Below are 15135 nucleotides of genomic sequence, written 5' to 3' on the forward strand. Positions count from 1 at the left end.
AAACGATGGAAAAACGCCATAATGTTAGCAGAGTGGAGCAGTGAACCAGTGTGCTGTGCAGATGACCATATAAAGAAATTCATCACGAGCTGACGTCAGCTTGGGCTGAAAGTAGAAAAAACTGTTGGAAACCAAGCGTTCAGAGCAGTCACAGGTATTACTTCTACCTACATTTACCTCATTATTTTACGCTTTGGCCACATTTAATATGAACATCCAACACTGTAACATTATATATATATATGACTGAAAATAAGGAAAAGCATAATAGGTCCCCTTTAAACATTTGTGAAAATATGGGTGAAGAAGGTGCTCCTGAGCAAGGCGCATAACCCTCATTCATTGTTTTGCAGTGTGCTCTATAAATAAACTGACATGACCTGACTTGACTAACATTTCTGGTGCAGCTGCTGAGTGGACAATAGCAACTCCAGGCTGAGAAAGTGTACGACAGTATGAACACAAAGCATAGCCAAGTCAAAAGAACCAGCATTCCCAATCAACTTTTTAAAAAAATCTACCAGCAGGTGGTTGGCAAAGCTATATACTGTACAGCAATTTGAGAGAACACACAGATTGGTCAGAGTGCCAAACAATGTCACTGTGTAGCGTATAATACATTCACAGGAAGTCAACCAGAAATGAGTCACAGGTTGATGATTGCAACAAATGTGCCTGTTGCCTTAGAAGTCCCTGGACAAAGTCTCACTTCCGAAAAATCCAGACACCCACAAGCTAATGACAAGTGCTGATAACAAACCACAAGGACACTAAGAGCTCCAAAGATGTCTTCTGTAGTGCTGCCAATTCCGCCCTACATGTGGAACACCGTGGAACAGGACGGCTGTGTGTGTGTGCAAATGGTTTTTAAGTTTGAATTCCATGGTAACTCTAAAAGTTGACCAACACTCCTGATGTGTTGACAGTAAGAGGACTGGGATCATGGTTTTGATTAAAATTTTAGAAAGTAACCAGTAGTTCAATTGGTAATAAATGAATCCAGCTATATTTCAAGAGGCTGGATGGGGCAGTCCCCTTGAGAATATAAGGATTTTACAGTGAATACATTTCCAGGTCAGTCTGAGGTGGAAGTAAACAGTCGTCATATCAGCTATTCAGTACCATAATAATGGAACAATACCACATGATAAAAACATCATCTGAAACAACAGGAAACAGATTGCATTGCTTGGATCTCCAGAGTCCTGGAAGTAGAAGTCCTGTTCATAGACAGTGTTTGATGAATAATAGTTGGAGTACTTCCAGGTACTTGTACGGATATGAAGCTCTCCCAGTTGAATCATCAATACAAAAACTGAGCAGTTGCGTTAGATAATATCTGGTTCTTTGAAAGAAAGTCAATAAAACTGAAGGACAGAAGTCAGCTATAACTCCCTATGAGAATTTCTGTACCAAACTTTTAATCATTGAGCTTAAAATTTGTTCTGGCTTGCACCTCTAACCAGCATGGCAGCGTAGGCACCATACAAACCGTGGCTGAACACTATTTTTCAGAAACAGTTGAAACATTTGGCTGTAACATAATCTGAATGTTATATTTCAATTATCCAGTAAATGTATGTTTTCTATGTTGAAGAACTTTGTGGATATCATTTAAAAACATTTCAACTGGGAATCTGGAGTGGAAAAAAACCCAACCAGTGAACCAGTGACTCCTCCCACTTCACAGTTCTGTTACACCATCTGGCCAAAAGTATGTGGACATCCTTGTCTACATATGTAACTTTGTTCTGGGGCTGTGTTTCATGGTTTGGGTTTTCCTGTTTCAAAATGACAACAATCCCTACACAAAGCCAGATGATGATGAAGTGGATGTGTGACCTCAACTCTGTTTAACACTTCTGAGATGAACTGGAATACCTTCTGCAAGCCAGGCCTTATCAGCCAACATGAGTGTTGGACCCCACTTATACTCTTGTGGCTGAATGGGAGCAAATCCCTGCAGCCACATCATCTTTTGGAATCATCCAACATCTTGGGGAAAGCTGGAAACCAGAAGAGTGGAGGCTGCCGTAGCAGCATTTTAATGTCCATAGTTTCTGGAATGAGATGTCAACAATAACACAACGGTGTAATGTTCAGCTGTCCACATACCTTTGGCCATGTAGTATTCTTTTTTTAGTTTCTTGCATAAAATATCCCCTTTTAAAAATTCACACCACTGCTAAAACTGGACTAGACAGATGAAAATTAGCTAACCCAAAAAGCCACACTCACTAATACTCACACTAATACTGGATGGATGTGACAGAATGGCTGAAAGATCCTCTCTCTATCCTCACTTTTAATCTTCAAGAGGCAACCAGAATGTCAGGTGGAGTTACAGAAAGGTCTTGACAGACTCTGGCTCAGTGGGAATCCCTCCTCCCCTCCACCCAGCAGCAGCTCCTACATTTATTGCCCTTGTAAGCATTTTTCTGCTTCTCCGACACATTTTCATCCCACGGGTGCCCACTCTGCCATCAATAAAAATGTTGGCCTCACTGTATCAAAGGTGTGTGTACGTCTACTATGTATGTGTTTGCTTGTACCAGCTCAAGATGAGAATTCCTGCTTAATGACAAGAGAATGTGACGTTTCTTGTCCTGTGTGAAAGTCGTCGCATTTGGGTGCAACAGCACATCGCTATAATACAGATGGCCATAGTGAGTGATGATCATTATAGCTGCTGGTCTTATCAGTAAAACCTTGATGATGTACAGTGGGATGTGATGAAGAGAGACAGACAAATAAGTGCGAAAATTACAAATGAAGCCAAAGAGGAATACGGTGTTCTCTGCCACCGGCAAGTGAGAATACATGAAAGATGTTGCTGGCAATCACATAGACATGCTCACAAACAAACAGTCCACAACAGTATGTGTACCAGCCATTCAGCCATGTGGAGATATGGTAAAGAAATACTGCTCAGATCTGCAGATGCCAGAAGTCCAGATGGGAGGAGAAAACCGTCATCTGGCAGGCGCTATCAGTGAGAAAACTGTACAGTTTGGTTGACGGAGGAGCCCTGAGACACAGACACAAGTTCTCATTTGCACACACACTGACACACACACACACACTCGTGCACACCCTTCCCCCAACCTCTTCTAACTCCCCCGAGAAGAGTGCACGCTCAGCCCACTTAAGTCTCAACGCATTCTGTAGGTGTTTGCATAGGGATCATCCAACCACGACACAACAGAAAAGCATGGTTTACAAGTGTCAGACGCCCCTCCACTCACCGCCTCCGAGTCTTCAAATCCATGTAGGTACAAGTTATCGTACATGGAGGAGTGAGATTCCAAAAAGCAGTTCTTCTGCACGAAATAGAGACGAAACAGAAACGATTGCCGATCAACCTGCTCCAGAGAGGATGGATGATGAGGACAGTGGAGTGACAGAGCCCAACGGTCTCCTTCTCCACATGAAGGTAGACCACAGAGCAACCAGACCACACCGGAGCAGCAGATGAAGGAAAAAAAAAAAAGGTGGAGCCCTGTGTTTTCCTGATGCTGAATTGGATGTTATTGCCCCCAAGCTGAGCGAGTGTTGGTTCCCATTATAAAGCAGCCTGGTTGTCCCCAGAGGCAGAGTAGACTTGGCATTTCATCTGCCTTCCAAGCTCAGATCACACAAGCCAATCCCTTCCTCCAGCACTGGCTGATGACAGAGGTGGGATGCAGCCTGCCGATTGGCTGGCTGTGAATAAGGAAGAGGAGAGCGGAGAGAGGCAGCACGGTGGGAGGTGGGGGGTCTGCAGCATGAGAGCAGCACTTAACCAGCAAGCTGTGTGTATTCTGTGCATGGATGTGTGTGTGTGTGTGTGTGTGTGTGTGAGGTAATCTCCTCCTGACACTGAACACCCATTTGCAAAGACTGACACATAATTACACACAGCATCACAGCAAAGGTGAAAAGCTGAGTGATGATACTTTAAACAGGAGACTGACCTGATGCTGCTGAGACGCTGATCTGTTACAACAAGTGTTCATGTTATTACAGCTTCGGGAACGCACCGGGCCATAAAATAAATCTGTAAATGTCTGTTATGTAGAAACGGATTATATATAAAATTAATAAGAAGAGCTACAGAATTTAGATCTTTGGCTTTACAGCATTTATGGGCAGCATCTCTGTAAAAATCATTCCCAGAACAATGGAGAAATGGTAATGTGTTGCTCCTGCACATTTCAGCCTTTTAACATTTATACATCACTAGTCTAGTGATTTGTTCCTTCATATTACTAAACATTTAGTTTGGTTATTATGAGATGAATAGGCCTTACAAATAAATACTATCTGCACTGTTAAGTGCAGATAGTATTTAATTGTGCAGCTATAAATAATAAAACAGACAGAGTGTCACAGATTGGGCAGTCATACAGAAAAAGAAATAAACATTTAAAAGATTTAAAATAAATAAACATTTAAAAGATTAAAAAGAACTAAAAGGCAACTGAACTGTGAAGAGAAGCAAAGTGACAGAACTCCATCAGAAATCAATTATTCCAATCAAAATGCAACAGTAGCTGTCTACATGTAAATTTAATATCGATATTGTACTAATATTTACTATTTCTCTGCATACTTGCTGTATTTCTATCAGTTTTGGCTATGTAACATCTGTGCATGGACTACCAGAGAAACATAAACCCTTTGGGCACATTCAGAGTAATATTTATTAATATGCATTGTCCCTGTTCAGCAAATCAATAATACATCAATAAACTAATCAAATTAATTACACATCTATTTTATTTCTGATAGGATCCAGTCTATTTTTAGTGATCTGCTGCCCTTTGACAAAGTAGAGTAACAGCGCCCTCTCCTGCCAAACAGTATCAAAGCAGATGCACCTGCTCCTATCAGACGAGGCATCTTCATCAGACCTGCCTCATTTTTTTTTTCCTCTTCTGATCAAGACCTGACAGCTTCGTAATCATCTGTCAGACATTCTGTGGAGGAATATGTGACATATCACATCAAAGAGCCGGGTGCTTTTTTAAATCTGCCACGCAGATCCTGGTCTGAATGAGGAGATCTTCACAGCTCGCAGCCCACTCTGGACTATTAAAGTAACTATGTGTGTGTATATATGGGATCACATCTACTGTCACCTAATGGTATGAATTAATACATTTGAGGGTTTGAGTTATACTGATTTAAGCCAGTCTGAGGGTAAAAACACTAACCCTAACCCCAACAGTATATGAAGAAGCAAATTTTTAAAATAATCAACTATAACTAACCAACTATAAAACGTGTGTCCATCAGTGTTTTCTATACAAGTTGTTTTCCCCACAGTCACATTGTGCTGATTCAACTCCAATCTGGGGACAAACACAGTCAACACAAGGTTAGACTTTAATTTTAAGATTGAAACTAGGTTTTAGAGTTGGGGTTAGAACTAAGAATAACGTTTGTACATCAGGCACATAGAAGGCAGAGTTAAGAAATGTAAGTCTTCTTAAGAACAGAGGTGGTAGTAGAAGTTGTGCTGAAACAATGAACTGATTAATGGATCAATCGATTAGTCAATCAACAAAAAACTAATTAGTGACATTTTTATGATTAATTTAACATTTTTGTCGTTTGTTAAGCAAAAACGCAAAACATTCTTTTCAAGATTTGCTGCTTTTCTGTTTCATACCATTGTAATTTTAATATCTCTGGGTTTTGATACATTGAGCACACACACAGGTGAGGAAAGAACTGGGCAGCAGTGACAGACAGCAAGGCTGAGCAGACAAAGAAAAGACTGGCAGTTTAGAAACTAAAAACTCAGATTTGTTGTTTTCTCTAGAAGTGGACTATTCATGAGCGAAAACATCCTCGTCAGAAGGTCTCCAGGAATTATGGATTTACTCATAGGGTGCTAGCAGACTAGTACATCCTGCCAGCATGAGCTATGAGAGCAGTGGCAGAGTCCCATCAAGTAATTCACGAATTAAAGGCCGCTGAGTTGAGCCATGTGACCTACATAAGAGGGATTAGCAGTGCGAAGAAGTCCCTTTCTTATCACTTTGCAGGCTGGAAGCCTGAAAATTTAGGTTAAACGGATGTCTCTGCTTAATGTACTGTGAGTAAAAAATGAAATTCAATTTTTGGAAGAAAGTGGTGGCATCATGAGCTTTGCCATCCCAATATGAGACTTTATTTAATATGCAGGCCTTACAGCCATCCTTACTTTCAGATTGCATTTCGGGCAGAAGGGATTTAAAATTGGAGACCCTGGCTGTGAATATGGGCTAAGACTTCAATTTAGATTTTTTAAAAGAGGTCTTTGGTTCAACAGCGGTAGCCCACTCCTGTCAATTCCGTCTTTACAACATCAGGAGGATGGCGCTTGTGATCTCCCACCTGCACTACTGCAACTCCCTCATAGCTGGGGCCTCTGTGTCTGCCATCAAACCTTTGCAGCTAATCCAGAATACTGCTGCTGCTGCCCTGGTATTGAACCATCCCAAGTTGTCCCACACCACTAATCTCCTCTGTTCACTAAGTTGGCCCCCTGTTGCTGCTCACATCCAGTTCAAAACTCCGGTGAAGGAAACTGCTCCTTCATACCTCCAAGCTAAGGTCAAACCCTACACTCTGACCCGACCATTCCACTCCTCTGCCTCTGAACGTTTAGCCATCCCATCGCTCAGAAGACCCTGCTGATGCTCATCTCAGTCAAGGCTCTTCTCTGTACTGTCTCCATGGCGGCAGAATGAACTCCCTACTGAAGTCAGGATAGCAGAGTCACTGCTCATCTTCCACCAAAGGCTAAAAACCCCCTCTAAAAAATCCCTCAGCACTGAACACACTTTTAGTTGTTTGTTTAAAAGGGATACATTCCCAACTTGGAATGGCATCCAGCTCTTGCTCCTGCACGGTTTGAATGCACATATTGGGAGTCACTTTGCACAAAAGCGTCTGCCAAATGAATGTAATGTTGTGTCATGTATCTTCAATGCTGCAGCTCTGGATTATTCCTGAGAACAAACATCTGCCAATATTTGGCATCCTCTTATCACAGAGCTCAGAGGTTGGCCTGGAAACCGTTCAGGCATCCACTCACCAACCACGCAGAGAAACATCTGTCCATGCATGTATAGCATGCACATGGTCAGCACACCATCTGTGAGAATCAGCTCTCTACCAGCACCTTACTCCTACAAACACAATGGCATTTTACATCAGTCACTAAAAGTAATTGTCTCTGAGCATTGTCTTTTTCCTTGCTGTCATTTCAGTTAGAGCTGAAACAATCAGTTAATGAATCGATTCGTCGATCATTAGAAAATCATTCAACAACTATTTTGATAATCAATTCATCATTTCAGTCATTTTTCAAGCAAAACTGCCCAAAATTCTCTGGTTTCAGTTTGTCAAATGTGAGCATTTGCTGTTTTTTCTCTGTTTTATATAATCCTATCAGATATATATATATCTGTAAACTTGATCTCTTTGGGATTTGGACTGTTCATTGGACAAAACCCAAAGATCTTTTGTTTTGTCCAATGACAAAACAAAAGATTTGAAAAGATTTGAAGACATCTTTTTGGACGCAACATTTTAAAATGATCAACTCATTAAGAAAATAATCAGTTGATTAATTGGTAATGAAAATAAGACTATGTCAAGATGAATTTCTTCCACTTCTGTTTTCTTTAAATGAACTGAACTGTGTGAGATCATCCAGCAGACTCCAGCCCTGACAGTTTGCTACGTTCACCCTCCCTTAACCCCAATACTAGAGACAATCCTCCAGAAAACTTCACCTAACACTCCCTGAGCAACTCATCACCTCATTTTACTCTGAAAGTCTCTCAGAGTAAAATGAACTACTCCACATCCACATCATAAAAAAACATTATGTCCAGGCTTTTGCTATATGTCATAAGATTAGATTTCAAAGCATTGCTGGGATAAAGAAGAACTGAGATTCTGTCAAATAGCTAGCAGGACTTATTGTAAGTGGTTTTTATGTCTAAAATCAAGGGAGTACAATGACAAAATGTTCTAGGTGGGAGGAAAACCTGAATAATTTCTTTTCAGACTGCATTCCTCTCAGCTTGTCTTCTTTCATGGGAGAATTTACTGTAAAAACAAATGTACTTTCTGTTGAAAAGGAGGAGGAGGTGCAGCTTCCTGCTAATCAACCCTCTGGGCTTGATCCCTGTTGCTGAAGGGCAGTTGTTACTATGGATACACGAGGGAATCAAAGAAAGCCCACTGCTCCTCTTCTCACCTGATGACGACCACACCGGTGATGACACAAATCATAGCGGGGGTGTTAAAGAAATCTGTGAGCGTGTAATAGGGAAACGGAGTGTGCAAGAGCTTTTATGCGTTGTCTTTTTTTTTTAGCTCTTTTTTTCAATGTTTTTGTTTCATTACCTTTGTGTCCAATCTTTATTACATTCTTTTAAAATGTTGTTTGTGTCGGTCTTTCTGTCCCTTATATCTTGCATTTCCTCCTTCCTGTGAGCCACATAATTACTCCTTGCTGGTTGTATATTGCACCTTTAAAAGCGCATTAAATGCAGAATTAGAGAGAATATTGTTTTAAAAAAGAAGGTTTTGTGACCTGCAAAGTCTGAGGGCTCAATCTATTCATGCAAGAAAATCACACATGTATAAACTGACCTACATAATGGAAAACACGGCACGCACTGATCCAACCATTTGACAGTATCATAAATCATATCTGGCTATTAGATTTGACAAGTTGTCATATGCTTTTGTTAGCATGTCAACATGAAAAATCTTCTGACCTGATTTGGTTTGAGTTGATGTATCTGTATCTCCTATGAGAGGCACATGGTGTTAGCACATGATGGAGGAGTTCGGGGTCAAGTACGGAGAAATGAAATAGAAAAAGCCAGAAAGAGAAAAATAGAAAAAAAAGAGGGGGTTTGGGACAAAGGTAGCCAATGTCAAACTGTCCTTGTGTGGCTGAATGGCCTCTGCAGCCTCAGTTCCCTTGGTAACTTGTTAGCGGGACGTCAAAGTCCAGGGTAACTCCCTTCTGTATTATGAATTACAGAGGGGACTTAATACAGGCAACCCATTTGAATTTGTTTTACAGTAGCGCATATAAAGGGGGCGACTGCATTCAAACAGGCTTGCCTACCCCCTTCTTTATGAATTATACATGGCTGGTTGAGCTGAACAGGCTGAACTCCCGGTTTGATACTAATCAAGGCCATCGATTCCTTAAACTACAGCAGAGGCCAAAAGCTCCAGTCTTGGCAACATATCGTCTGATGTCACAGTCCTTTTGTTCACTTTTCACATACATCAGAGCTGAAGTTTTAAGACTGAAACTAAATGTTTTGGAATGACTATTTTGATGGATTGAGGTCAGAAACAAACAGTGGTTTCTCATTGTTGTTGAGTGACTTTCTCAACTCTCAATGACATCAGGAGGATTTATAACATTAGTTCGAACTACAAATTCTCAGTTAGTTTCATCAACTGTCAGTCCTGGGATTGGACCAGACTAATATTTGATTTGAGTGCTCTTGATAGACTGATGGATGAGGCTAATTACAGTATTCCACTGAAAAATACCCATTAAAGGGGTTTCCCTCAGATTTTATGCTCAAATACTTGAAAAAGTGTTTCCTCCTGGTAAAGGAAACTGTGTAAAGTGAGTCCTCTGGGAAATAAAAATGGAAAATAAATTTTTAAAAACCTGCTGATTATGCTGAAGATCAGCTTGAGTTCTTAGTAGTGATTTAATAGTTGTAATGTTCATTACACATCAGGAAACTAAATTGTTAGATAACTGTTTTTAGATCTTTACCACTAGTGGGGTAAATCAAAATTCAAAGTTTGGTCTTAAGGTGGCACCAGAGGAAAGACTATTAATTATAAATTATTCTCTGCATGGTGGCCATTTTAAGACATTCCAGGCTCAGATGGTCAAGTTCAGATCTACATTGTCAGATTGTCATCAGTAAACTAGACTTTGTCAGTCTTAAACGTACTTAGCAGCCCAACCAATATGTGGCATTACCAAAATTAGCCAATTTTAGCTTATTATGATCACAGATATATTAGTATCAACATATGTCAGCCAATAAGTAACAAGTAAAAAGTAAAGTAAAAATAGTACAGAATTGCAGCTCTAATCCCCCCAAAAATGTCAATTTTCAAAACTATAGCCAAGTTTTCATCCGTGTCATGATTTATTTGTTGAGTCTGTTCCCATTGCACTTTGTTGAATTTTGTGTTTATTGTTGCATCAACCTTTCCACTTCAGCCAAGTGTAACAACATTTTGGCAATATTTGGAATTTTTTTTAGAATTTCCTGAGTTTCCACACAGATTTTTTTGTGTGCAAGTTGAAAATGTGCATGAAAACAGTTTTTTTAAAAAGTAATGTGATGTTATGTAAGTAATGTATCTTGGTCACAATTTGGCTATTGGCAATAGATACTTATCAAAAACATTTGTTTATGTTATGTGTTTATTATGATAAATATGAACATTAGCTGATATGTTCTCATCAGATATATAATAAGATAACTTTAAAGTATTTGTGTTTTCCTCAAGAAGACCTTCATGAAGTGTGAGCCAAGCTGTACAGCTGACTGTTAGCAGGCCGAGTCAGCTCACTGCTGACACTGCAGTAAGAAGGTTAACGTACATGCTAAAAACTACTGAATGTTAACATACTGACATTTAGATAGCATGAAACACTTAGCATCAGAGAATGTTAACATACAAACAGTTAGTAAGTAATGTTTATCTTGGCAAGACCAAACTCCATTATACTCCAGAACATCTGGGTTGTTGGTCTATACCCTAATGTTTTTACATTACATTAAAAATACGTTCCATTATTTAAAAAATAATATAATAAATCTAACGAGTGAAAAAATAAAATAGTGCTGATGTAATAAAATGTCCTACCTGTCGGAGGATGAAGCTGGTGGAGGTAGTGCTGCCATCTGACCTCTTCAGTCGGCTGCGTCTGGAGTAAGTCCCTCTGTTAGCCTGGTGGGAACAAAACACACATATTAAATCCTCTCTTTCACCTTCTTTACTCGTGTCTCACATTTTTTGCTGTATTGCCCCTAAATTTATCCCTCACTCTCTTCTACACTAACTCAAGGACACCTTCCCCCCAGCAAGCCCATTAAAACACAGTTTCTCTGCCCCTGGGGTTGACAGGGCTCTGCCTCTTTTCCATTGTGATGACCCGATTACATGAAGTCAGTGTTTTCCTGCTTTATCAGACGCTCATGACAAAATCAACAAGAAATTGCTTTTACGTGAACATTTCTGGGATTCACAGACTCCCTTTATCCTGACCCACTTTCACATGCAGTAAATTGTTTCAGCGCTTGAGGAGCTAATGAGGTAACACTTCACCTGATATGCAGGAGGAGGAGGGAAATATGATAAATGACTTCACTTCTCAGCCTTTTGCACGCTGGAAGTGCGGCATCCTTTCCTCCATTAAAAATAATCTCCCCTACAAGCTTTTCTGAGGTTTACTTCATTCCCAGGACAGATGCAAATAAAAACTTGAGCACATCAGACAAGGCTTCCTAAGGGAGACAGGAGGGTGCATCCCTCCTACACAAGTCCAGCACTCTATATAACGAGTCCCTTTTGTGTGGGGGACAGGAGCTATTCAGCCAGTGAAGCCTCAGATTAGACTGCTCACTTTAGATTATGCATTTACATATTACATTCATCATTTTGATTAACACATTCATTAATTAAAGTGTGAAAAATTTCCATCACAGTTTTCTAAAGCCTAAGATGACATCCTCAAATTGCTTGTTTTGTCCAAAAGATCATAAGTCAGAGTCCACATACCCGCTTGCTCAGGAGCTTTTGACCGTATCACACAGTCCTCATCAGCAGATTGAGTTTGCTCAGTTGTCATGCAGCTGCAGATATTCAATCTTCCCATGATTATATGAGATGTTCATTTCAATAAGACAAAAGACAAAGAAAACCATTTGTTGGTTTTCTTCGTCTTTTGTGTAAAAATGACTCAAATGATTAATCAATTACCAACAGTTTCTGATTTATTTCTTGTCTATAGACTGATCGATCAATAGACTAATTCTTTCAGCTCTATATTCATTGTATCATGAACACATCATGTTGTTTATCTCTCTGACGCTGTCTGCTGTTCTTGACACCATCTGTCTGTACACATACCTCTACCCACGATTATACTGCATATACTGTCTATTCAATAAATGATGAATTCCTTTATGATAAACGTAGCCAAGCACCTTCAGACAGTGCTTAACATTCTCTACCTGACTTGCACTACTAATGTCTATCATTGTACCATGTTTATTCAATACATAGCTACTGTTAAAGTTATTAGAGCTATTAGAGTCAGAGGATCTAGTTTGAGTTCGGTCTCTTATTTCATGGCTTATTGTTGTATTTTCTTTCTAATCTCCTAGTTTGTTTTATGATTTATGCGCCCAATTTCCCTCTTCCTTTAATAAAATTCTCCATCTATCTATATTTGGTTTGGGTGATATAATCATTCCATGAAATGATATAAATTTGTCTACCATCAGAAATGTTGTCATACTGTTAATACTGTGATATAGTCTTACCTTCAATATCTCAGGTTATTTAAGGACACTGTGGGTAATATTACAAATCAATAAGCAGATAAGATTTATAGCCACTCTGGATGTTTATGTGATTTTTTGCATTAATGTGATGACCTACCTTGATCTGTCTTTCATTTGCTAGATTAACAAAAAACATTCCTGTCTAGTTACTTTAACCATTAACAATTTTTCAACTGATTTTCCAGAAAAAAATACTGAATCAATAAATCAATATACTATATCAATATCACCATATACAGTTCCATTTATCATTCCATTTAAAGGATTTTATCCATATCACCCTCTCATTTTATCTATATTTATCTATAAAACAAAACTTTCAAGAGGGATTTTTAGGCATTTAAGGACACTAACAGTAGAAGAAACTATTAATTACAGCCTTTTTCAGTTTTGACTATGTGGTAACATCTAGCCATTTTGAAAAAGTGACCAGGTCCATCTCATGCATCATGAGTGGAGTTCCATCAGAGGATGTTGAATAATTAAGCATCCAATTTCATTTCTTTTAAAATAAATCACACTGTCAGCACACTGCAGGACCTGCTCTTCAGTTTGACTAATGACACCTCGGGGGCTCATTAGGAATTAGGAAAAATCCAGCTCCAGTCAAACAGAGAGCAGCTCAATGAGTTTATGTGTCCCTGATGATCAGGCTTCATTTTGTTAAATGTATTTTCAATATTGAAGGTTTAGATACTGGTCTATCTGTATATTAGTCAAGTTTTCTTAGTTATATTTGTATGGAATAATTGTATGTGTTGTTATTAATTAAAGAAATGCAAAGTAACTGTATAAAGAGAAGAGAAGAGAAGAGAAGAGAAGAGAAGAGAAGAGAAGAGAAGAGAAGAGAAGAGAAGAGAGAAGTACCTGAAACACAGGCTTCTGCAGTCCCTCTCCTATCCCGTGTCGGGTATAGATGTGCCGGGACATCTCAGCCAGTTCGTCGGTCCAGGGCGGGGGCTGCCGCTCTGTGCCGCTCCACTGGAACTGCTGCTGCTCCGGTGTCGGATAGTGGACCGCCGGCTCCAGCTTTGCTTCGGTTCCGCCAACAGAAGAGAAAACCCTGGTGTATGCTGCTCGGCTGTGTCCACAGCTGAAGATGCGTCCTGCTCTGCAGTAACGCTGCACAGATGATGCTGGAGTATCCTCACATACCTAACATACCCCTCCCCCTACACTCCCAGCACACAGGGATACAGCAGTGCTGCGTTCAGGATGCAACATAAATATCAGCACTGTAACTGTAACTGCAACATGATGCACATAAGCACCCAGCTATAATATCTATCTAAACATATTGAAATGTACAGTAGACGTGCACGACTCTCCAGTAGGATACAGTGTATACTTAATTCTCACAGTCATCACATTTTACACTTACCATTTTATTTTTGTATCCTTGATGTCCATATTTTCTCTTTCTTCCACATTTTCATGTCCAATATTGCTCCATTTTTCACATCTCATGTTTTGTATCAATCTTTAACATCTCTTACTTAATAATAACTGTATAGTCCATGATTTCTACTCTATTTCAATGTCCTATTGCCTTCATTTGCCAAATTCAAAAAGGTCTTTTTCTCTGTTTTCATCCTTACTTTCACTATGCACAGTCTCTAAGGTTAAGTGTTTCACTGCACAGTGTACTGTTTACAATTCTATATGCACAAATGCATCTTTGAATCTTGAGAATCCTTACAGATGGATTTGACTTCAGAGGCTCTGCATGCAGTAGCCTACGTACATCTGGCACCATCTTTACAACTGATGTAACTGCTTTAATAGAAGACAGTGACTAGCAGCATGTAGGTGTTATAAGTTTGCATCACAAAGTATTGGAGGAATCCAAATAATGACCGTTTGAGCTGATTTGTTGAAAACCAATGAATGCTTATTCTATCAAACTCTATGTTATCTATTTTGGGGGGATGCTCGGAATCTAAATTGTGCTGGAATGACTCAGAACACCTGCTTCCCCTCTCTCTATGCTATAATTGTATGAATCTGTCAATCATTTCGGGAGAATTTAATATACATAAAATGAAATGGTCTACATGGAAACCACCATAACATGTTTAAATTTGACTTAATAATTTATAAAGCTAGAAGAACCATCAGCATGTTAAAACATTGAAAAGTTAACATATTAGATGCTTGCTCTCGTATCTTTACTTCCTTCTTATCTGTATGTTTCTTTCTTTTTTGTTTTAATGCACACCATGGTATATATGTTATGTAAGAAACATGAACAGCTGTTTGTTGAGGTTGTGCATGCTGCAAAAAAGTCACAATATCCTTTAATTTTTAATTGAAATATTACATATTTATATGCCCTGAAGCCAAACTGGGTTAGGTGTGTATAAACAGGTATAAACATTTATAGAGAAATGAATGAATGAAAGGATGGAAGGAATGAAATATTTTCATGCTTGTGTCAAATGTTGTCAAAGCTGCAGCTGATTGTAGCTCAGTGATTTAGGATTTATAAATACTGTAGTCCAAAAAAAAAATCTTATCAGCA

General features: G+C 39.2%; 1 protein-coding gene across 5 annotated transcripts in view; it reads right to left on the reverse strand.

Moving 5' to 3' along the window:
* cacnb4a (calcium channel, voltage-dependent, beta 4a subunit) overlaps nt 1–13797 on the reverse strand; it is a 40621-nt gene extending 26824 nt beyond the window's left edge. The window contains exons 1-2 of one of the 5 annotated variants that reach the window (XM_067604420.1): nt 13482–13797; nt 10912–10995 (exon numbers count right to left, since the gene is read on the reverse strand). In XM_067604420.1, coding sequence (XP_067460521.1) covers nt 10912–10995; nt 13482–13544 — 147 coding nt within the window. In that variant the 5' untranslated portion in view covers nt 13545–13797. Of the gene's footprint in view, nt 1–3245; nt 3629–10911; nt 10996–13481 lie in introns of those variants that run through there. The other 4 variants (XM_067604418.1, XM_067604421.1, XM_067604419.1 and 1 more) reach the window with 4 other exon arrangements.
* Nucleotides 13798–15135: the final 1338 nt, after the last annotated feature.

Source organism: Thunnus thynnus, chromosome 11 (genome assembly GCF_963924715.1).
Source record: "Thunnus thynnus chromosome 11, fThuThy2.1, whole genome shotgun sequence".
NCBI classification, from domain to species: Eukaryota; Metazoa; Chordata; class Actinopteri; order Scombriformes; family Scombridae; genus Thunnus; species Thunnus thynnus.